Here is a 24,325-nt window from a genome sequence, read left to right as displayed (position 1 = left end):
CCCGGTCAGTAAGCACTGCGTTCCCCCCGGTCAGTAAGCACTGCAATCCCCCCGGTCAGTAATCACTGCGTTCCCCCCGGTCAGTAAGCACTGCAATCCCCCCGGTCAGTAAGCACTGCAATCCCCCCGGTCAGTAAGCACTGCATTCCCCCGGTCAGTAAGCACTGCGTTCCCCCGGTCAGTAAGCACTGCATTCCCCCGGTCAGTAAGCACTGCATTCCCCCGGTCAGTAAGCACTGCATTCCCCCGGTCAGTAAGCACTGCGTTCCCCCGGTCAGTAAGCACTGCAATCCCCCCGGTCAGTAAGCACTGCAATCCCCCCGGTCAGTAAGCACTGCAATCCCCCCGGTCAGTAAGCACTGCAATCCCCCCGGTCAGTAAGCACTGCATTCCCCCGGTCAGTAAGCACTGCATTCCCCCGGTCAGTAAGCACTGCAATCCCCCCGGTCAGTAAGCACTGCATTCCCCCGGTCAGTAAGCACTGCATTCCCCCGGTCAGTAAGCACTGCAATCCCCCCGGTCAGTAAGCACTGCATTCCCCCCAGTCAGTAAGCACTGCAATCCCCCCGGTCAGTAAGCACTGCAATCCCCCCGGTCAGTAAGCACTGCGTTCCCCCCGGTCAGTAAGCACTGCATTCCCCCCGTCAGTAAGCACTGCATTCCCCCGGTCAGTAAGCACTGCATTCCCCCAGTCAGTAAGCACTGCATTCCCCCGGTCAGTAAGCACTGCAATCCCCCTGGTCAGTAAGCACTGCAATCCCCCCGGTCAGTAAGCACTGCATTCCCCCGGTCAGTAAGCACTGCATTCCCCCGGTCAGTAAGCACTGCATTCCCCCAGTCAGTAAGCACTGCATTCCCCCGGTCAGTAAGCACTGCATTCCCCCCAGTCAGTAAGCACTGCATTCCCCCCGGTCAGTAAGCACTGCAATCCCCCCGGTCAGTAAGCACTGCAATCCCCCCGGTCAGTAAGCACTGCATTCCCCCGGTCAGTAAGCACTGCATTCCCCCGGTCAGTAAGCACTGCATTCCCCCCAGTCAGTAAGCACTGCATTCCCCCCGGTCAGTAAGCACTGCAATCCCCCCGGTCAGTAATTACTGCGTTCCCCCCGGTCAGTAATCACTGCGTTCCCCCCGGTCAGTAAGCACTGCAATCCCCCCGGTCAGTAAGCACTGCCATCCCCCCGGTCAGTAAGCACTGCAATCCCCCCGGTCAGTAAGCACTGCAATCCCCCCGGTCAGTAAGCACTGCAATCCCCCCGGTCAGTAAGCACTGCAATCCCCCCGGTCAGTAATCACTGCGTTCCCCCCGGTCAGTAAGCACTGCGTTCCCCCCGGTCAGTAAGCACTGCAATCCCCCCGGTCAGTAAGCACTGCAATCCCCCCGGTCAGTAAGCACTGCAATCCCCCCGGTCAGTAAGCACTGCAATCCCCCCGGTCAGTAAGCACTGCAATCCCCCCGGTCAGTAAGCACTGCAATCCCCCCGGTCAGTAAGCACTGCAATCCCCCCGGTCAGTAAGCACTGCAATCCCCCCGGTCAGTAAGCACTGCGTTCCCCCCGGTCAGTAAGCACTGCGTTCCCCCCGGTCAGTAAGCACTGCGTTCCCCCCGGTCAGTAAGCACTGCGTTCCCCCCGGTCATTAAGCACTGCATTCCCCCCGGTCAGTAAGCACTGCGTTCCCCCCGGTCATTAAGCACTGCATTCCCCCCGGTCAGTAAGCACTGCATTCCCCCCGGTCAGTAAGCACTGCATTCCCTCCGGACATTAAGCACTGCAATACCCCCGGTCAGTAAGCACTACAATCCCCCCGGTCAGTAAGCACTGCAATCCCCCCAGTCAGTAAGCACTGCAATCCCCCCAGTCAGTAAGCACTGCAATCTCCCCGGTCAGTAAGCACTGCAATCCCCCCGGTCAGTAAGCATTGCAATCCCCCCGGTCAGTAAGCACTGCAATCCCCCGGTCAGTAAGCACTGCAATCCCCCCGGTCAGCAAGCACTGCATTCCCCCCGGTCAGTAATCACTGCAATCCCCCCGGTCAGTAAGCACTGCAATCCCCCCGGTCAGTAAGCACTGCAATCCCCCCGGTCAGTAAGCACTGCAATCCCCCCGGTCAGTAAGCACTGCAATCCCCCCGGTCAGTAAGCACTGCGTTCCCCCGGTCAGTAAGCACTGCATTCCCCCGGTCAGTAAGCACTGCGTTCCCCCGGTTAGTAAGCACTGCAATCCCCCCGGTCAGTAAGCACTGCGTTCCCCCCGGTCAGTAAGCACTGCAATCCCCCGGTCAGTAAGCACTGCATTCCCCCGGTCAGTAAGCACTGCATTCCCCCGGTCAGTAAGCACTGCAATCCCCCCGGTCAGTAAGCACTGCATTCCCCCGGTCAGTAAGCACTGCATTCCCCCGGTCAGTAAGCACTGCAATCCCCCCGGTCAGTAAGCACTGCAATCCCCCCGGTCAGTAAGCACTGCATTCCCCCCAGTCAGTAAGCACTGCAATCCCCCCGGTCAGTAAGCACTGCAATCCCCCCGGTCAGTAAGCACTACGTTCCCCCCGGTCAGTAAGCACTGCGTTCCCCCCGGTCAGTAAGCACTGCATTCCCCCGGTCAGTAAGCACTGCATTCCCCCGGTCAGTAAGCACTGCATTCCCCCAGTCAGTAAGCACTGCATTCCCCCGGTCAGTAAGCACTGCAATCCCCCTGGTCAGTAAGCACTGCAATCCCCCAGTCAGTAAGCACTGCATTCCCCCGGTCAGTAAACACTGCAATCCCCCCGGTCAGTAAGCACTGCAACCCCCCCGGTCAGTAAGCACTGCATTCCCCCGGTCAGTAAGCACTGCATTCCCCCGGTCAGTAAGCACTGCATTCCCCCAGTCAGTAAGCACTGCATTCCCCCGGTCAGTAAGCACTGCATTCCCCCCAGTCAGTAAGCACTGCATTCCCCCCGGTCAGTAAGCACTGCAATCCCCCCGGTCAGTAAGCACTGCAATCCCCCCGGTCAGTAAGCACTGCATTCCCCCGGTCAGTAAGCACTGCATTCCCCCGGTCAGTAAGCACTGCATTCCCCCCAGTCAGTAAGCACTGCATTCCCCCCGGTCAGTAAGCACTGCAATCCCCCCGGTCAGTAATCACTGCATTCCCCCCGGTCAGTAATCACTGCGTTCCCCCCGGTCAGTAAGCACTGCAATCCCCCCGGTCAGTAAGCACTGCCATCCCCCCGGTCAGTAAGCACTGCAATCCCCCCGGTCAGTAAGCACTGCAATCCCCCCGGTCAGTAAGCACTGCAATCCCCCCGGTCAGTAATCACTGCGTTCCCCCCGGTCAGTAAGCACTGCGTTCCCCCCGGTCAGTAAGCACTGCAATCCCCCCGGTCAGTAAGCACTGCAATCCCCCCGGTCAGTAAGCACTGCAATCCCCCCGGTCAGTAAGCACTGCAATCCCCCCGGTCAGTAAGCACTGCAATCCCCCCGGTCAGTAAGCACTGCAATCCCCCCGGTCAGTAAGCACTGTGTTCCCCCCGGTCAGTAAGCACTGCGTTCCCCCCGGTCAGTAAGCACTGCGTTCCCCCCGGTCAGTAAACACTGCGTTCCCCCCGGTCAGTAAGCACTGCGTTCCCCCCGGTCAGTAAGCACTGCGTTCCCCCCGGTCATTAAGCACTGCATTCCCCCCGGTCAGTAAGCACTGCAATCCCCCCGGTCAGTAAGCACTGCGTTCCCCCCGGTCAGTAAGCACTGCATTCCCCCCGGTCAGTAATCACTGCGTTCCCCCCGGTCAGTAAGCACTGCAATCCCCCCGGTCAGTAAGCACTGCCATCCCCCCGGTCAGTAAGCACTGCAATCCCCCCGGTCAGTAAGCACTGCAATCCCCCCGGTCAGTAAGCACTGCAATCCCCCCGGTCAGTAAGCACTGCAATCCCCCCGGTCAGTAAGCACTGCGTTCCCCCCGGTCAGTAAGCACTGCAATACCCCCGGTCAGTAATCACTGCGTTCCCCCCGGTCAGTAAGCACTGCAATCCCCCCGGTCAGTAAGCACTGCAATCCCCCCGGTCAGTAAGCACTGCATTCCCCCGGTCAGTAAGCACTGCGTTCCCCCGGTCAGTAAGCACTGCATTCCCCCGGTCAGTAAGCACTGCATTCCCCCGGTCAGTAAGCACTGCATTCCCCCGGTCAGTAAGCACTGCGTTCCCCCGGTCAGTAAGCACTGCGTTCCCCCCGGTCAGTAAGCACTGCGTTCCCCCCGGTCAGTAAGCACTGCAATCCCCCCGGTCAGTAAGCACTGCAATCCCCCCGGTCAGTAAGCACTGCATTCCCCCGGTCAGTAAGCACTGCATTCCCCCGGTCAGTAAGCACTGCAATCCCCCCGGTCAGTAAGCACTGCATTCCCCGGTCAGTAAGCACTGCAATCCCCCCGGTCAGTAAGCACTGCATTCCCCCCAGTCAGTAAGCACTGCAATCCCCCCGGTCAGTAAGCACTGCAATCCCCCCGGTCAGTAAGCACTACGTTCCCCCCGGTCAGTAAGCACTGCGTTCCCCCCGGTCAGTAAGCACTGCATTCCCCCGGTCAGTAAGCACTGCATTCCCCCGGTCAGTAAGCACTGCATTCCCCCAGTCAGTAAGCACTGCATTCCCCCGGACAGTAAGCACTGCAATCCCCCTGGTCAGTAAGCACTGCAATCCCCCCGGTCAGTAAGCACTGCATTCCCCCGGTCAGTAAGCACTGCATTCCCCCGGTCAGTAAGCACTGCATTCCCCCAGTCAGTAAGCACTGCATTCCCCCGGTCAGTAAGCACTGCATTCCCCCCAGTCAGTAAGCACTGCATTCCCCCCGGTCAGTAAGCACTGCAATCCCCCCGGTCAGTAAGCACTGCAATCCCCCCGGTCAGTAAGCACTGCAATCCCCCCGGACAGTAAGCACTGCATTCCCCCGGTCAGTAAGCACTGCATTCCCCCGGTAAGTAAGCACTGCATTCCCCCCAGTCAGTAAGCACTGCAATCCCCCCGGTCAGTAAGCACTGCAATCCCCCCGGTCAGTAAGCACTGCAATCCCCCCGGTCAGTAAGCACTGCAATCCCCCCGGTCAGTAAGCACTGCAATCCCCCCGGTCAGTAATCACTGCGTTCCCCCCGGTCAGTAAGCACTGCGTTCCCCCCGGTCAGTAAGCACTGCAATCCCCCCGGTCAGTAAGCACTGCATTCCCCCAGTCAGTAAGCACTGCAATCCCCCCGGTCAGTAAGCACTGCACACCCCCTCCCTCGCACGCCCCCTTCCCTCGCACGCCCCCCTCCCTTGCACGCACACCCCCTCGCACGCACACCCCCTCGCACGCCACCTCCCTCCCTCGCACGCCACCTTCCTCCCTCGCACACCCCCTCCCACACCCCCTCCCACTCCCCCTCTAACACCTCCCCCTCCCTCGCACGCCCCCCCTCCCTCCCTCCCTCGCCCCCTCCTCCCTCGCCCCCTCCCACGCACCCCCCCTCGCCCCCTCCCACGCACCCCCCCCTTCCACGCCCCCTCCCACGCACCCCTCCCTTCCACATCTCCCCCTCTCACTCCCCCTCCCTCGCACCCCCCCTCCCCCCCTCCCCCACACATCTCCCCCTCCCACTCCCCCCTCCATCGCACCCCCCCTCCCCCCCTCCCCCACACATCTCCCCCTCCCACTCCCCCTCCCTCGTACACCCCTCCCTCGCACGCCCCCCTCCCTCGCACACCTCCCCTCACCACAATGAAGTGCTGGAATTTGAGCAGATAATCTCGTAGCTCCGCCTCCTGAGTGTGTAGCTCCTCCCACCGCAGGGCGAGACCTTCCATCGCTGTGCGAAAATCCTAAGCAAGACGACATACAAACCCTGTATAACACTGGGGGTCTCTGTATAACCCCGAGGGTCTCTCTGTATAACCCCGAGGGTCTGTGTCTCTTTATAACACCGGGGGTCTGTGTCTCTGTATAACACCGGGGGTCTGTGTCTGTCTGTATTAGGGGGTTGTCTCTCTGTATTTGGGGTCCGTCTCTCTGTATTTGGGGTCCGTCTCTCTGTATTTGGGGTCCGTCTCTCTGTATTTGGGGTCCGTCTCTCTGTATTTGGGGTCCGTCTCTCTGTATTTGGGGTCCGTCTCTCTGTATTTGGGGTCCGTCTCTCTGTATTTGGGGTCCGTCTCTCTGTATTTGGGGTCCGTCTCTCTGTATTTGGGGTCCGTCTCTCTGTATTTGGGGTCCGTCTCTCTGTATTTGGGGTCCGTCTCTCTGCATTGGGGGTCCGTCGCTCTGCATTGGGGGTCGGTCTCTCTGCATTGTGGGTCGGTCTCTCTGCATTGTGGGTCGGTCTCAGTCTCTGTATTGGGGGTCGGTCTCAGTCTCTGTATTGGGGGTCGGTCTCAGTCTCTGTATTGGGGGTCGGTCTCAGTCTCTGTATTGGGGGTCGGTCTCAGTCTCTGTATTGGGGGTCGGTCTCAGTCTCTGTATTGGGGGTCGGTCTCAGTCTCTGTATTGGGGGTCGGTCTCAGTCTCTGTATTGGGGGTCGGTCTCAGTCTCTGTATTGGGGGTCGGTCTCAGTCTCTGTATTGGGGGTCGGTCTCAGTCTCTGTATTGGGGGTCGGTCTCAGTCTCTGTATGGGGGGTCGGTCTCAGTCTCTGTATTGGGGGTCGGTCTCAGTCTCTGTATTGGGGGTCGGTCTCTCTGTATTGGGGGTCGGTCTCTCTGTATTGGGGGTCGGTCTCTCTGTATTGGGGGTCGGTCTCTCTGTATTGGGGGTCGGTCTCTCTGTATTGGGGGTCGGTCTCTCTGTATTGGGGGTCGGTCTCTCTGTATTGGGGGGCGGTCTCTCTGTATTGGGGGGCGGTCTCTCTGTATTGGGGGGCGGTCTCTCTGTATTGGGGGGCGGTCTCTCTGTATTCGGGGGCGGTCTCTCTGTATTGGGGGGCGGTCTCTCTGTATTCGGGGGCGGTCTCTCTGTATTCGGGGTCGGTCTCTCTGTATTCAGGGTCGGTCTCTCTGTATTCGGGGTCGGTCTCTCTATATTCGGGGGCGGTCTCTCTGTATTCGGGGGCGGTCTCTCTGTATTCGGGGTCGGTCTCTCTGTATTCGGGGTCTGTTAATCCATATATGAGGGGTCGGTCTCTCTGTATTCGGGGTCGGTCTCTCTGTATTCGGGGTCTGTTAATCCATATATGAGGGGTCGGTCTCTCTGTATTCGGGGGCGGTCTCTCTGTATTCGGGGGCGGTCTCTCTGTATTCGGGGTCGGTCTCTCTGTATTCGGGGTCTGTTAATCCATATATGAGGGGTCGGTCTCTCTGTATTCGGGGTCGGTCTCTCTGTATTCGGGGTCTGTTAATCCATATATGAGGGGTCGGTCTCTCTGTATTCGGGGGCGGTCTCTCTGTATTCGGGGGCGGTCTCTCTGTATTCGGGGTCGGTCTCTCTGTATTCGGGGTCTGTTAATCCATATATGAGGGGTCGGTCTCTCTGTATTCGGGGTCGGTCTCTCTGTATTCGGGGTCTGTTAATCCATATATGAGGGGTCGGTCTCTCTGTATTCGGGGTCGGTCTCTCTGTATTCGGGGTCGGTCTCTCTGTATTCGGGGTCGGTCTCTCTGTATTCGGGGTCGGTCTCTCTGTATTCGGGGTCGGTCTCTCTGTATTCGGGGTCGGTCTCTCTGTATTCGGGGTCGGTCTCTCTGTATTCGGGGTCGGTCTCTCTGTATTCGGGGTCGGTCTCTCTGTATTCGGGGTCGGTCTCTCTGTATTCGGGGTCGGTCTCGCTGTATTCGGGGTCGGTCTCGCTGTATTCGGGGTCGGTCTCTCTGTATTCGGGGTCGGTCTCTCTGTATTCGGGGTCGGTCTCTCTGTATTCGGGGTCGGTCTCTCTGTATTCGGGGTCGGTCTCTCTGTATTCGGGGTCGGTCTCTCTGTATTCGGGGGCGGTCTCTGTATTCGGGGGCGGTCTCTCTGTATTCGGGGGCGGTCTCTCTGTATTCGGGGGCGGTCTCTCTGTATTCGGGGGCGGTCTCTCTGTATTCGGGGGCGGTCTCTCTGTATTCGGGGGCGGTCTCTCTGTGTTCGGGGGCGGTCTCTCTGTGTTCGGGGGCGGTCTCTCTGTGTTCGGGGGCGGTCTCTCTGTATTCGGGGTCGGTCTCTCTGTATTCGGGGTCGGTCTCTCTGTATTCGGGGGCGGTCTCTCTGTATTCGGGGGCGGTCTCTCTGTATTCGGGGTCGGTCTCTCTGTATTCGGGGTCTGTTAATCCATATATGAGGGGTCGGTCTCTCTGTATTCGGGGTCGGTCTCTCTGTATTCGGGGTCTGTTAATCCATATATGAGGGGTCGGTCTCTCTGTATTCGGGGTCGGTCTCTCTGTTTTCGGGGTCTGTTAATCCATATATGAGGGGTCGGTCTCTCTGTATTCGGGGTCGGTCTCTCTGTATTCGGGGGCGGTCTCTCTGTATTCGGGGGCGGTCTCTCTGTATTCGGGGGCGGTCTCTCTGTATTCGGGGTCGGTCTCTCTATATTCGGGGGCGGTCTCTCTGTATTCGGGGGCGGTCTCTCTATATTCGGGGTCGGTCTCTCTGTATTCGGGGTCGGTCTCTCTGTATTCGGGGTCTGTTAATCCATATATGAGGGGTCGGTCTCTCTGTATTCGGGGTCGGTCTCTCTGTATTCGGGGTCTGTTAATCCATATATGAGGGGTCGGTCTCTCTGTATTCGGGGTCGGTCTCTCTGTATTCGGGGTCGGTCTCTCTGTATTCGGGGTCGGTCTCTCTGTATTCGGGGTCGGTCTCTCTGTATTCGGGGTCGGTCTCTCTGTATTCGGGGTCGGTCTCTCTGTATTCGGGGTCGGTCTCTCTGTATTCGGGGTCGGTCTCTCTGTATTCGGGGTCGGTCTCTCTGTATTCGGGGTCGGTCTCTCTGTATTCGGGGTCGGTCTCTCTGTATTCGGGGTCGGTCTCTCTGTATTCGGGGTCGGTCTCTCTGTATTCGGGGTCGGTCTCTCTGTATTCGGGGTCGGTCTCTCTGTATTCGGGGTCGGTCTCTCTGTATTCGGGGTCGGTCTCTCTGTATTCGGGGTCGGTCTCTCTGTATTCGGGGTCGGTCTCTCTGTATTCGGGGTCGGTCTCTCTGTATTCGGGGTCGGTCTCTCTGTATTCGGGGTCGGTCTCTCTGTATTCGGGGTCGGTCTCTCTGTATTCGGGGTCGGTCTCTCTGTATTCGGGGTCGGTCTCTCTGTATTCGGGGTCGGTCTCTCTGTATTCGGGGTCGGTCTCTCTGTATTCGGGGTCGGTCTCTCTGTATTCGGGGTCGGTCTCTCTGTATTCGGGGTCGGTCTCTCTGTATTCGGGGCCGGTCTCTCTGTATTCGGGGCCGGTCTCTCTGTATTCGGGGGCGGTCTCTGTATTCGGGGGCGGTCTCTCTGTATTCGGGGGCGGTCTCTCTGTATTCGGGGGCGGTCTCTCTGTATTCGGGGGCGGTCTCTCTGTATTCGGGGGCGGTCTCTCTGTATTCGGGGGCGGTCTCTCTGTATTCGGGGGCGGTCTCTCTGTATTCGGGATCTGTCTCTCTGTATTCGGGGTCTGTCTCTCTGTATTCGGGGTCTGTCTCTCTGAATTCGGGGTCTGTCTCTCTGTATTCGGGGTCGGTCTCTCTGTATTCGGGGCCGGTCTCTCTGTATTCGGGGGCGGTCTCTGTATTCGGGGGCGGTCTCTGTATTCGGGGGCGGTCTCTGTATTCGGGGCGGTCTCTCTGTATTCGGGGTCGGTCTCTCTGTATTCGGGGTCGGTCTCTCTGTATTCGGGGTCGGTCTCTCTGTATTCGGGGTCGGTCTCTCTGTATTCGGGGTCGGTCTCTCTGTATTCGGGGTCGGTCTCTCTGTATTCGGGGTCGGTCTCTCTGTATTCGGGGTCGGTCTCTCTGTATTCGGGGTCGGTCTCTCTGTATTCGGGGTCGGTCTCTCTGTATTCGGGGTCGGTCTCTCTGTATTCGGGGTCGGTCTCTCTGTATTCGGGGTCGGTCTCTCTGTATTCGGGGTCGGTCTCTCTGTATTCGGGGTCGGTCTCTCTGTATTCGGGGTCGGTCTCTCTGTATTCGGGGTCGGTCTCTCTGTATTCGGGGTCGGTCTCTCTGTATTCGGGGTCGGTCTCTCTGTATTCGGGGTCGGTCTCTCTGTATTCGGGGTCGGTCTCTCTGTATTCGGGGTCGGTCTCTCTGTATTCGGGGCCGGTCTCTCTGTATTCGGGGGCGGTCTCTGTATTCGGGGGCGGTCTCTGTATTCGGGGGCGGTCTCTCTGTATTCGGGGGCGGTCTCTCTGTATTCGGGGGCGGTCTCTCTGTATTCGGGGGCGGTCTCTCTGTATTCGGGATCTGTCTCTCTGTATTCGGGGTCTGTCTCTCTGTATTCGGGGTCTGTCTCTCTGTATTCGGGGTCTGTCTCTCTGTATTCGGGGTCTGTCTCTCTGTATTCGGGGTCTGTCTCTCTGTATTCGGGGTCTGTCTCTCTGTATTCGGGGTCTGTCTCTCTGTATTCGGGGTCTGTCTCTCTGTATTCGGGGTCTGTCTCTCTGTATTCGGGGTCTGTCTCTCTGTATTCGGGGTCTGTCTCTCTGTATTCGGGGGCGGTCTCTCTGTATTCGGGGGCGGTCTCTCTGTATTCGGGGGCGGTCTCTCTGTATTCGGGGGCGGTCTCTCTGTATTCGGGGGCGGTCTCTCTGTATTCGGGGGCGGTCTCTCTGTATTCGGGGGCGGTCTCTCTGTATTCGGGGGCGGTCTCTCTGTATTCGGGGGCGGTCTCTCTGTATTCGGGGTCTGTTAATGTATATATGAGGGGTCTGTCTCCATTTTGTGTGCCCCTCATTATGTCTGCCAGTATAACCATAATGAATTTTGCCTTAATAGCCTAAAATCGTAAACAACTTGTTATTTTATAAGAAACGCCGGCGCCGTATTTTTGCATCAAGGACTTTGTGCTGACACTTTTCCTGGAACATTTTAACCCCCTCAGTCTCTGCTAAAATCACAATGTGTAACAATGACTCATAACAATAAGATGAGATGTTATCGACGTATGGAAACTGGTGACATGTTCGGGAATGTTCCAGGGCCCGTCACGGATTGGGATTTACATCCCGGGCAACGCCGGGTCTCTCAGCTAGTTGCCTATAAAGCTTATGTCTTTGAAACAATAAACTGAGAAGTAGCCGAGTGTCTCAATTATTTCTCCCGGACGTTGGTGTTTCCATAACAGCCCAGCACACTCGATCGTGGGTGTTCCTCCCGGGAGGCTCTTAAACCAAGGGAGAGGGTCGCTTCCATAAGGCGGAAAGCGGGAAATTTTCAGGGTCTGTCTCTGTATTCTGGGTCTGTCTCTGTGTATTCGGGGTCTGTCTCTGTGTATTCGGGGTCTGTCTCTGTGTATTCGGGGTCTGTCTCTGTATATTCGGGGTCTGTCTCTGTATATTCGGGGTCTGTCTCTGTATATTCGGGGTCTGTCTCTGTGTATTCGGGGTCTGTCTCTGTGTACTGTATTCGGGGTCTGTCTCTGTGTATTCGGGGTCTGTCTCTGTGTATTCTGGGTCTGTCTCTGTGTATTCTGGGTCTGTCTCTGTGTATTCGGGTTCTGTCTCTGTGTATTCGGGTTCTGTCTCTGTGTATTCGGGGTCTGTCTCTGTGTATTCGGGGTCTGTCTCTCTGTATTCGGGGTCTGTCTCTCTGTATTCGGGGTCTGTCTCTCTGTATTCGGGGTCTGTCTCTCTGTATTCGGGGTCTGTCTCTCTGTATTCGGGGTCTGTCTCTCTGTATTCGGGGTCTGTCTCTCTGTATTCGGGGTCTGTCTCTCTGTATTCGGGGTCTGTCTCTCTGTATTCGGGGTCTGTCTCTCTGTATTCGGGGTCTGTCTCTCTGTATTCGGGGTCTGTCTCTCTGTATTCGGGGTCTGTCTCTCTGTATTCGGGGTCTGTCTCTCTGTATTCGGGGTCTGTCTCTCTGTATTCGGGGTCTGTCTCTCTGTATTCGGGGTCTGTCTCTCTGTATTCGGGGTCTGTCTCTCTGTATTCGGGGTCTGTCTCTCTGTATTCGGGGTCTGTCTCTCTGTATTCGGGGTCTGTCTCTCTGTATTCAGGGTCTGTCTCTCTGTATTCGGGGTCTGTCTCTCTGTATTCGGGGTCTGTCTCTCTGTATTCGGGGTCTGTCTCTCTGTATTCGGGGTCTGTCTCTCTGTATTCGGGGTCTGTCTCTCTGTATTCGGGGTCTGTCTCTCTGTATTCGGGGTCTGTCTCTCTGTATTCGGGGTCTGTCTCTCTGTATTCGGGGTCTGTCTCTCTGTATTCGGGGTCTGTCTCTCTGTATTCGGGGTCTGTCTCTCTGTATTCGGGGTCTGTCTCTCTGTATAAGGGGTCTGTCTCTCTGTATAAGGGGTCTGTCTCTCTGTATAAGGGGTCTGTCTCTCTGTATAAGGGGTCTGTCTCTGTATAAGGGGTCTGTCTCTGTATAAGGGGTCTGTCCCTTTATAAGGGGTCTGTCCCTTTATAAGGGGTCTGTCCCTTTATAAGGGGTCTGTCCCTTTATAAGGGGTCTGTCTCTCACCCCTCTCTCTGCGTGCAGCGCTCTCTGGATGACCCGGGTCTGTCTCTTTTTCTCCAGCAGTCGGATACACGGGGGGAGCTTCTCCTCCTGCTTGGGGGGGAACTTCCTGCGGAGGAGGGGGACATGGCGGAGCTCAGTGTGACGGTGAGGGGGGACATGGCGGAGCTCAGTGTGACGGTGAGGGGAAGACATGCAGTTCTACCCACCAATCAGGGCCGGGCATGTAGGCAGTACCTTCCTACCCACCAATCAGGGCGGGGCATGTAGGCAGCACCTTCCTACCCACCAATCAGGGCGGGGCATGTAGGCAGCACCTTCCTACCACCAATCAGGGCCGGGCATGTAGGCAGCACCTTCCTACCCACCAATCAGGGCCTGGGCATGTAGGCAGCTCCTTCCTACCTACCAATCAGGGCCTGGGCATGTAGGCAGCACCGTCCTACCCACCAATCAGGGCTGGTCATGTAGGCAACTACTTCCTACCCACCAATCAGGGCCTGGGCATGTAGGCAGCACCTTCCTACCCACCAATCAGGGCCTGGGCATGTAGGCAGCTCCTTCCTACCCACCAATCAGGGCCGGGCATGTAGGCAGCACCTTCCTACCCACCAATCAGGGCCTGGGCATGTAGGCAGCACCTTCCTACCCACCAATCAGGGCCGGGCATGTAGGCAGCACCTTCCTACCCACCAATCAGGGCCTGGGCATGTAGGCATCTCCTTCCTACCCACCAATCTGGGCCGGGCATGTAGGCAGTGCCTTCCTACCCACCAATCAGGGCCGGGCATGTAGGCAGCACCTTCCTACCCACCAATCAGGGCCTGGGCATGTAGGCAGCACCTTCCTACCCACCAATCAGGGCCTGGGCATGTAGGCAGCACCTTCCTACCACCAATCAGGGCCTGGGCATGTAGGCAGCACCTTCCTACCCACCAATCAGGGCCTGGGCATGTAGGCAGCTCCTTCCTACCCACCAATCAGGGCCTGGGCATGTAGGCAGCTCCTTCCTACCCACCAATCAGGGCCGGGCATGTAGGCAGTGCCTTCCTACCCACCAATCAGGGCCGGGCATGTAGGCAGCACCTTCCTACCCACCAATCAGGGCGGGACATATAGGCAGCACCTTCCTACCACCAATCAGGGCCTGGGCATGTAGGCAGCACCTTCCTACCCACCAATCAGGGCCTGGGCATGTAGGCAGCTCCTTCCTACCCACCAATCAGGGCCTGGGCATGTAGGCAGCTCCTTCCAACCCACCAATCAGGGCCGGGCATGTAGGCAGCACCTTCCTACCCACCAATCAGGGCCGGGCATGTAGACAGCACCGTCCTACCCACCAATCAGAGCCGGGCATGTAGGCAGCTCCTTCCTACCCACCAATCAGGGCCTGGGCATGTAGGCAGCACCTTCCTACCCACCAATCAGGGCCTGGGCATGTAGGCAGCACCTTCCTACCCACCAATCAGGGCCTGGCATGTAGACAGCGCCTTCCTACCCACCAATCAGGGCATGGGCATGTAGGCAGCACCTTCCTACCCACCAATCAGGGCCTGGGCATGTAGGCAGCACCTTCCTACCCACCAATCAGGGCCTGGGCATGTAGGCAGCACCTTCCTACCCACCAATCAGGGCCTGGGCATGTAGGCAGCACCTTCCTACCCACCAATCAGGGCCTGGGCATGTAGGCAGCACCTTCCTACCCACCAATCAGGGCCTGGGCATGTAGGCAGCACCTTCCTACCCACCAATCAGGGACTGGGCATGTAGGCAGCACCTTCCTACCCACCAATCAGGGCCTGGCATGTAGACAGCGCCTTCCTACCCACCAATCAGGGCATGGGCCTGTATGCAGCACCTTCCTACCCACCAATTAGGGCCTGGGCAATCCCGACCTCTCACCCCAATTATGACCTCTCACCCCAAGACTGACCTCTCACCCCAACCCCCCATCCCCGACCTCTCACCTGCCCTCTCCCCAACCCCGACCTCTCACCCCAACACCGACCTGTCATCGTGACATCTCACCCAAACACCTACCTGTCACCCCAACACCGACCTCTGACCCCAAACAACGACTAGTCACCCCAACAGAGGGGAGAGAGGTGGAGAGGGAGAGAGCTAGAGAGAGGGGGGAAGAAGTCGAGGGAAAGAGAGAGAGGAAGGAAGAAGGGAGAGGAGTGGAGGTGAGTTGGGGGGGATAGGGAGGGGGGATAGGGAGGGGGGATAGGGAGGGGGGATAGGGAGGGGGGAGTGGAGGTGAGTTGGGGGGGATAGGGAGGGGGGATAGGGAGGGGGGAGTGGAGGTGAGTTGGGGGGGATAGGGAGGGGGGATAGGGAGGGGGGATAGGGAGGGGGGATAGGGAGGGGGGAGTGGAGGTGAGTTGGGGGGGATAGGGAGGGGGGATAGGGAGGGGGGAGTGGAGGTGAGTTGGGGGGGATAGGGAGGGGGGATAGGGAGGGGGGATAGGGAGGGGGGAGTGGAGGTGAGTTGGGGGGGATAGGGAGGGGGGATAGGGAGGGGTGAGTGGAGGTGAGTTGGCCACAAAACCTGCAACATACTCAAGTAATTTGAGGATCCTTTGTCCATACTGAGCTTGGAAATACTCTGCCAGATCCATCTTGCCCCCCGACACCGAGAACCCCGACACCGAGCCCCCAAATACCCGGTCACTGACACACACAGCCCCCCCACACTGAGACCCCAATATCCCGTCACTGACACACAGCCCCCCCACACTGAGACCCCAATACCCAGTCACTGACACACAGCCCCCCCACACTGAGACCCCAATACCCAGTCACTGACACACAGCCCCCCCACACTGAGACCCCAATACCCAGTCACTGACACACACAGCCCCCCTGTCACTGACACACACAGCCCCCTGTCACTGACACACACAGCCCCCGGTCACTGACACACAGCCCCCCTGTCACTGACACACAGCCTCCCCACACTGACACACAGCCCCCGGTCACTGACACACAACCCCCCTGTCACTGACACACAGCCCCCGGTCACTGACACACAGCCCCCGGTCACTGACACACAGCCTCCCCACACTGACACACACAGCCCCCCTGTCACTGACACACACAGCCTCCCCACACTGACACACAGCCCCCCTGTCACTGACACACACAGCCCCCGGTCACTGACACACACAGCCCCCGGTCACTGACACACACAGCCCCCGGTCACTGACACACACAGCCCCCGGTCACTGACACACAGCCCCCGGTCACTGACACACACAGCCTCCCCACACTGACACACACAGCCCCCCGGTCACTGACACACAGCCCCCTGTCACTGACACACAGCCCCCCTGTCACTGACACACACAGCCCCCCCCACACTCCCAACCAACTGCCGGTTGCTCATAAAATGCTGTCGCTAGGCAACAGCAGTGGATTCCAGAGTAGAGTGTGAGCTCCGCGGGTCAGAGTGAGGCCGGTAACACAGCCATGTATAGTTACACTGAGTATCCGTTCTCCACTGGATCCCAACAAACCGCTCCCCCCCCCCCCCCACACCCCACACTCATTAAAAAACAATTAATACTTATTGACATTCCTCTTTAATCAGCACCAACATGCACAGCGGCGCAGTACAAGCAATGCGGGAAGGACTGGGCAGTCAGTTATATATACATATGGTGGGTGAGATATACAGGGGTGAGCCGGGGTATGTTCAGGGCAGGGGGGGTAGTCTGTGTATGATCAGGGCAGGGGTATATTCCTGAATGTTATTCTAAGAGGGGTATATTCCTGGAGGTATATTCAGGGCGGGGGTATATTCCTGGAGGTATATTCAGGGCTGGGGGTATATTCCTGGAGGTATATTCAGGGCAGGGGGTATATTCCTGGAGGTATATTAAGGGCAGGGGGTATATTCCTGGAGGTATATTCAGGGCAGGGGGTATATTCTTGGAGGTATATTCAGAGCAGGGGGTATATTCCTGGAGGTATATTAAGGGCAGGGGGTATATTCCTGGAGGTATATTCAGGGTTGAGGTATATTCAGGGTGGGGGTATATTCTTGGAGGTATATTCAGGGCAGGGGTATATTCTTGGAGGTATATTCAGGGCAGGGGGTATATTCCTGGAGGTATATTAAGGGCAGGGGGTATATTCCTGGAGGTATATTCAGGGTTGAGGTATATTCAGAGTGGGGGTATATTCTTGGAGGTATATTCAGGGCAGGGGTATATTCAGGGTGGGGGTATATTCTTGGAGGTATATTCAGGGCAGGGGTATATTTCTGGAGGTATATTCAGGGCAGGGGTATATTTCTGGAGGTATATTCAGGGCAGGGGTATATTCATGGAGGTATATTCAGGGCAGGGGTATATTTCTGGAGGTACAGTATATTCAGGGCAGGGGTATATTCCTAGAGGTATATTCAGGCCGGGGGTATATTCCTAGAGGTATACTGTATTCAGGCCGGGGGTATATTCCTAGAGGTATATTCAGGCCGGGGGTATATTCCTAGAGGTATATTCAGGCCGGGGGTATATTCCTAGAGGTATATTCAGGCCGGGGGTATATTCCTAGAGGTATATTCAGGCTAGAGGGTATATTCAGGCTGGGGGGTACATTCTTGGAGGTATATTCAGGGCGGGGGGTTATAGTGAGGGCGGGGGGTTATAGTCAGGGCGGCGGGTTATAGTCAGGGCGGGGGGGTATAGTCAGGGCGGGGGGGTATAGTCAGGGCGGGGGGGTATAGTCAGGGCGGGGGGGTATAGTCAGGGCGGGGGGGTATAGTCAGGGCGGGGGGGTATAGTCAGGGCGGGGGGGTATAGTCAGGGCGGGGGGGTATAGTCAGGGCGGGGGGGTATAGTCAGGGCGGGGGGGTATAGTCAGGGCGGGGGGGTATATTCAGGGCGGGGGGGTATATTCAGGGCGGGGGGTATATTCAGGGCGGGGGGTATATTCAGGGCGGGGGGTATATTCAGGACGGGGGGTATATTCAGGGCGGGGGGGTATATTCAGGGCTGGGGGTATAGTCAGGGCGGGGGGGTATAGTCAGGGCGGGGGGGTATAGTCAGGGCGGGGGGGTATAGTCAGGGCAGGGGGTATATTCAGGGCGGGGGGGTATATTCAGGGCGGGGGGTATATTCAGGGCGGGGGGTATATTCAGGGCGGGGGGGTATAGTCAGGGCGGGGGGGGTATAGTCAGGGCGGGGGGGGGGTATAGTCAGGGCGGGGGGGGGTATAGTCAGGGCGGGGTGTATAGTCAGGGCGGGGGGTATAGTCAGGGTGGGGGGGTATATTCAGGGTGGGGGGGTATATTCAGGGCGGGGGGGTATATTCAGGGCGGGGGGTATATTCAGGGCGGGGGGTATATTCCTTGCTGGGGCAGATATACATATCGAGGGCAGTAGGGTTGATTTGGGGTGGTTCCCCCATTTCAGTCACTGCTCCCCAATGTCAGAGGCTCCCGGGGGCCACTCGTTTTAAGACGCTCTTGCTCTGTGGGCCCTTCTGGGGCCTCCCCATCCGTGGCCCCCGGCTCCTGTGGCCCCTCATTGGGCACTGCTCCATCGTTCATCCGATCCTTGTAACGCTTAAAGAAGCCGCACTGGGGACAGAGCATGGGAGGGGTGAGAGGGCACCCCGAAAATACACACCCCGAAAATACATACACACCCCAAAAATACATACACACCCCGAAAATACACACCCCGAAAATACATACACACCCCAAAAATACATACACACCCCGAAAATACACACCCCGAAAATACATACACACCCCGAAAATACATACACACCCCGAAAATACATACACACCCCGAAAATACATACACACCCCGAAAATACATACACACCCCGAAAATACATACACACCCCGAAAATACATACACACCCCAAAAAGAGACACCCTGAAAATACATACAAATCTCAAAAATACATACACACCCCGAAAATACATACAAACCCCGAAAATGCATACACACCCCAAAAAGACACACCCTGAAAATACATCCACACCCTGAAAATACAAACAAACCCCAAAAATACATACACACCCCGAAAATACATACACACCCCGAAAATACATACACCCCGAAATTACATACACACCCCGAAAATACATACACACCCCAAAAATACATACACACCCCAAAAATACATACACACCCCGAAAATACACACCCCGAAAATACATACACACCCCAAAAAGACACACCCCAAAAATACATACACACCCCAAAAATACATACACACCCCAAAAATACATACAAACCCCGAAAATGCATTCACACCCCAAAAATACATACACACCCTGAAAATACATACAAATCTCAAAAATACAGACACACCGCAAAAAGACACACCCTGAAAATACATCCACACCCTAAAAATACATACACACCCCGAAAATACATACAAACCCCGAAAATACATACAAACCCCGAAAATGCATACAAACCCCGAAAATGCATACAAACCCCGAAAATGCATACACACCTCAAAAATACATAGACCCTCCAAAAAAACAAACCCCGAAAATACATACATCACCCAAAAAAACACACCCCAAAAATACATATAGTACACACCTTGAAAATACACACCCTGAAAATACATACACACCTCAAAAATACACACCCCAAAACTACATGCCTCAAAAATACATACACACCTCGAAAATACACTCGCCAAAAATTCACACCCCAAAAATACATACCCCGAAAATACATACACACCTCAAAAATACATACACCCTCCAAATAAAACACACACCAAAAATACATACACACCCTGAAAATACACAACCCAAAAATACATTCAAAGGCCGAAAATACATACACCCCAAAAATACACACCTCAAAAATACATACCCCGAAAATACATACAAACCTCGAAAATACACTCGCCAAAAATTCACACACCCCAAAAATACATACCCCGAAAATACATACACACCTCAAAAATACATACACCCTCCAAATAAAACACACCCCAAAAATACATACACACCCCGAAAATACATACACACCCGAAAATACATACACACCCCAAAAATACATACACACCCCGAAAATACATACACACCCCAAAAATACATACACACCCCAAAAAGACACACACCAAAAATACATAAACACCCCAAAAATACATACACACCCCGAAAATACATACAAACCCCGAAAATACATACAAACCCCGAAAATGCATTCACACCCCAAAAATACATACACACCCCAAAAATACACACCCTGAAAATACGTACAAATCTCAAAAATACATACACACCCCGAAAATACATACAAACCCCGAAAATGCATACACACCCTGAAAATACATCCACACCCTGAAAATACAAACAAACCCCAAAAATACATACACACCCCGAAAATACATACACCCCGAAATTACATACACCCCGAAATTACATACACCCCGAAATTACATACACCCCGAAATTACATACACACCCCGAAAATACATACACACCCCAAAAATACATACACACCCCAAAAATACATACACACCCCGAAAATACACACCCCGAAAATACATACACCCCAAAAATACATACACACCCCAAAAAGACACACCCCAAAAATACATACACACCCCAAAAATACATACACACCCCAAAAATACATACAAACCCCAAAAATGCATTCACACCCCAAAAATACATACACACCCCAAAAAGACACACCCTGAAAATAAATACAAATCTCAAAAATACATACACACCCCGAAAATACATACAAACCCCAAAAATGCATACACACCGCAAAAAGACACACCCTGAAAATACATCCACACCCTAAAAATACAAACAAATCCCAAAAATACATACACACCCCGAAAATACATACAAACCCCGAAAATGCATACACACCCCAAAAATACATACACACCTCAAAAATACATAGACTCTCCAAAAAAACAAACCCCGAAAATACATACATCACCCAAAAAAACACACCCCAAAAATACATATAGTACACACCTTGAAAATACACACCCTGAAAATACATACACACCTCAAAAATACACACCCCAAAACTACATGCCTCAAAAATACATACACACCTCGAAAATACACTCGCCAAAAATTCACACCCCAAAAATACATACCCCGAAAATACATACACACCTCAAAAATACATAACCCTCCAAATAAAACACACCCCAAAAATACATACACACCCTGAAAATACACAACCCAAAAATACATTCAAAGCCCGAAAATGCATACACCCCAAAAATACACACCTCAAAAATACATACCCCGAAAATACATACAAACCTCGAAAATACATACACATCCCGAAAATACAGAGATCCCACAATTACATACACCTCAAAAATACACACCCCAAAAATACATACACCTCAAAAATACAAATACCCCAAAAATACCCCCCAGGAATACATAGACCCCCTTCTCCCCCCCCAGTCCATCCCCCCTCACCTTGTACAACGCCACAGAGATGAGCAGGAGCAGGATCGCCCCCGCTGCTGTGCCGCCGATTATATAAATGGTATAGTTTGGGGGTACCAGAAGCTCCACATGTGTGACAACCTGGGGCGGGGGAGTAATAGGGACAGGTTGGGACCCCCCTCACTTCAACCTCCAACCACTCCCCAAACTATACCCCCCTCACTGCACCTCCAACCACTCCCCAAACTATACCCCCCTCACTGCACCTCCAACCACTCCCAAATTAAACCCCCCTCACTGCACCTCCAACCACTCCCCAAATTAAACCCCCCTCACTGCACCTCCACCCACTCCCCAAATTAAACCCCCCTCACTGCACCTCCAACCACTCCCCAAATTAAACCCCCCTCACTGCACCTCCAACCGCTCCCCAAATTAAACCCCCCTCACTGCACCTCCAACCTCTCCCCAAATTAAACCCTCCTCACTGCACCTCCAACCGCTCCCCAAATTAAACCCCCCTCACTGCACCTCCAACCACTCCCCAAATTAAACCCCCCTCACTTCAACCTCCAACCACTCCCCAAATTAAACCCCCCTCACTGCACCTCCAACCACTCCCCAAATGAAACCCCCCTCACTGCACCTCCAACCACTCCCCAAATGAAACCCCCCTCACTGCACCTCCAACCACTCCCCAAATGAAACCCCCCTCACTGCACCTCCAACCGCTCCCCAAATTAAACCCCCCTCACTGCACCTCCAACCGCTCCCCAAATTAAACCCCCCTCACTGCACCTCCAACCACTCCCCAAATTAAACCCCCCTCACTGCACCTCCAACCACTCCCCAAATTAAACCCCCCTCACTGCACCTCCAACCACTCCCCAAACTATACCCCCCTCACTGCACCTCCAACCTCTCCCCAAATTAAACCCCCCTCACTGCACCTCCAACCTCTCCCCAAATTAAACCCCCCTCACTGCACCTCCAACCTCTCCCCAAATTAAACCCCCCTCACTGCACCCCCAACCACTCCCCAAATTAAACCCCCCTCACTGCACCTCCAACCACTCCCCAAACTAAACCCCCCTCACTGCACCTCCAACCACTCCCCAAATTAAACCCCCCTCACTGCACCTCCAACCACTCCCCAAACTAAACCCCCCTCACTGCACCTCCAACCTCTCCCCAAATTAAACCCCCCTCACTGCACCTCCAACCACTCCCCAAATTAAACCCCCCTCACTGCACCTCCAACCACTCCCCAAATTAAACCTCCCTCACTGCACCTCCAACCACTCCCCATATTAAACCCCCCTCACTGCACCTCCAACCACTCCCCAAATTAAACCCCCCTCACTGCACCTCCAACCGCTCCCCAAATTAAACCCCCCTCACTGCACCTCCAACCGCTCCCCAAATTAAACCCCCCTCACTGCACCTCCAACCACTCCCCAAATTAAACCCCCCTCACTGCACCTCCAACCTCTCCCCAAATTAAACCCCCCTCACTGCACCTCCAACCTCTCCCCAAATTAAACCCCCCTCACTGCACCCCCAACCACTCCCCAAATTAAACCCCCCTCACTGCACCTCCAACCTCTCCCCAAATTAAACCCCCCTCACTGCACCTCCAACCTCTCCCCAAATTAAACCCCCCTCACTGCACCTCCAACCTCTCCCCAAATTAAACCCCCCTCACTGCACCCCCAACCACTCCCCAAATTAAACCCCCCTCACTGCACCTCCAACCACTCCCCAAACTAAACCCCCCTCACTGCACCTCCAACCACTCCCCAAATTAAAAAACCCCCCTCACTGCACCTCCAACCACTCCCCAAACTAAACCCCCCTCACTGCACCTCCAACCACTCCCAAAATTATACCCCCCTCACTGCACCTCCAACCACTCCCCAAATTAAACCCCCCTCACTGCACCTCCAACCACTCCCCAAATTAGACCCCCCTCACTGCACCTCCAACCACTCCCCAAATTATACCCCCCTCACTGCACCTCCAACCTCTCCCCAAATTAAACCCCCCTCACTGCACCTCCAACCACTCCCCAAATTATACCCCCCTCACTGCACCTCCAACCTCTCCCCAAATTAAACCCCCCTCACTGCACCTCCAACCTCTCCCCAAATTAAACCCCCCTCACTGCACCTCCACCCACTCCCCAAATTATACCCCCCTCACTGCACCTCCAACCTCTCCCCAAATTAAACCCCCCTCACTGCACCTCCAACCTCTCCCCAAATTAAACCCCCCTCACTGCACCTCCAACCACTCCCCAAATTAAACCCCCCTCACTGCACCTCCAACCACTCCCCAAATTAAACCCCCCTCACTGCACCTCCAACCGCTCCCCAAATTAAACCCCCCTCACTGCACCTCCAACCACTCCCCAAATTAAACCCCCCTCACTGCACCTCCAACCACTCCCGAAATTGAACCCCCCTCACTGCACCTCCAACCACTCCCCAAATTAAACCCCCCTCACTGCACCTCCAACCTCTCCCCAAATTAAACCCCCCTCACTGCACCTCCAACCTCTCCCCAAATTAAACCCCCCTCACTGCACCTCCAACCTCTCCCCAAATTAAACCCCCCTCACTGCACCTCCAACCTCTCCCCAAATTAAACCCCCCTCACTGCACCCCCAACCACTCCCCAAATTAAACCCCCCTCACTGCACCTCCAACCTCTCCCCAAATTAAACCCCCCTCACTGCACCCCCAACCACTCCCCAAATTAAACCCCCCTCACTGCACCTCCAACCACTCCCCAAATTAAACCCCTTTCACTGCACCTCCAACCTCTCCCCAAATTAAACCCCCCTCACTGCACCTCCAACCTCTCCCCAAATTAAACCCCCCTCACTGCACCCCCAACCACTCCCCAAATTAAACCCCCCTCACTGCACCTCCAACCACTCCCCAAACTAAACCCCCCTCACTGCACCTCCAACCACTCCCATAATTAAACCCCCCTCACTGCACCTCCAACCACTCCCCAAATTAAACCCCCCTCACTGCACCTCCAACCACTCCCCAAATTAAACCCCCCTCACTGCACCTCCAACCACTCCCCAAATTAAACCCCCCTCACTGCACCTCCAACCACTCCCCAAATTAAACCCCCCTCACTGCACCTCAAACCTCTCCCCAAATTAAACCCCCCTCACTGCACCCCCAACCACTCCCCAAATTAAACCCCCCTCACTGCACCTCCAACCACTCCCCAAACTAAACCCCCCTCACTGCACCTCCAACCACTCCCCAAATTAAACCCCCCTCACTGCACCTCCAACCACTCCCCAAATTAAACCCCCCTCACTGCACC

General features: G+C 55.3%; 1 protein-coding gene and 1 long non-coding RNA gene across 2 annotated transcripts in view; both read right to left on the bottom strand.

Moving 5' to 3' along the window:
* Positions 1 to 5,791: 5,791 nt before the first annotated feature.
* On the bottom strand, positions 5,792 to 15,286 carry LOC142486785 (uncharacterized). The gene is made up of 3 exons (XR_012799062.1): positions 15,124 to 15,286; positions 12,565 to 12,670; positions 5,792 to 5,821 (listed from the first exon to the last, which is right to left on the bottom strand). It is a non-coding gene; the product is annotated as an uncharacterized LOC142486785 (long non-coding RNA).
* Positions 15,287 to 17,674: 2,388 nt separating this feature from the next.
* Positions 17,675 to 24,325, bottom strand: part of LOC142486784 (integrin alpha-L-like) — a 92,209-nt gene continuing 85,558 nt past the window's right edge. Inside the window, exons 22-23 of the mRNA XM_075585238.1 lie at positions 21,008 to 21,118; positions 17,675 to 18,148 (exon numbers count right to left, since the gene is read on the bottom strand). Of these exons, the coding sequence (XP_075441353.1) occupies positions 17,978 to 18,148; positions 21,008 to 21,118 (282 nt within the window). The 3' untranslated portion in view covers positions 17,675 to 17,977. The remainder of the gene's footprint in view (positions 18,149 to 21,007; positions 21,119 to 24,325) is intronic.

The sequence above is a fragment of the Ascaphus truei genome, unplaced genomic scaffold (assembly GCF_040206685.1).
Source record: "Ascaphus truei isolate aAscTru1 unplaced genomic scaffold, aAscTru1.hap1 HAP1_SCAFFOLD_990, whole genome shotgun sequence".
Classification (NCBI taxonomy): Eukaryota; Metazoa; Chordata; class Amphibia; order Anura; family Ascaphidae; genus Ascaphus; species Ascaphus truei.
This window is presented reverse-complemented; position numbering and strand designations above follow the sequence as displayed.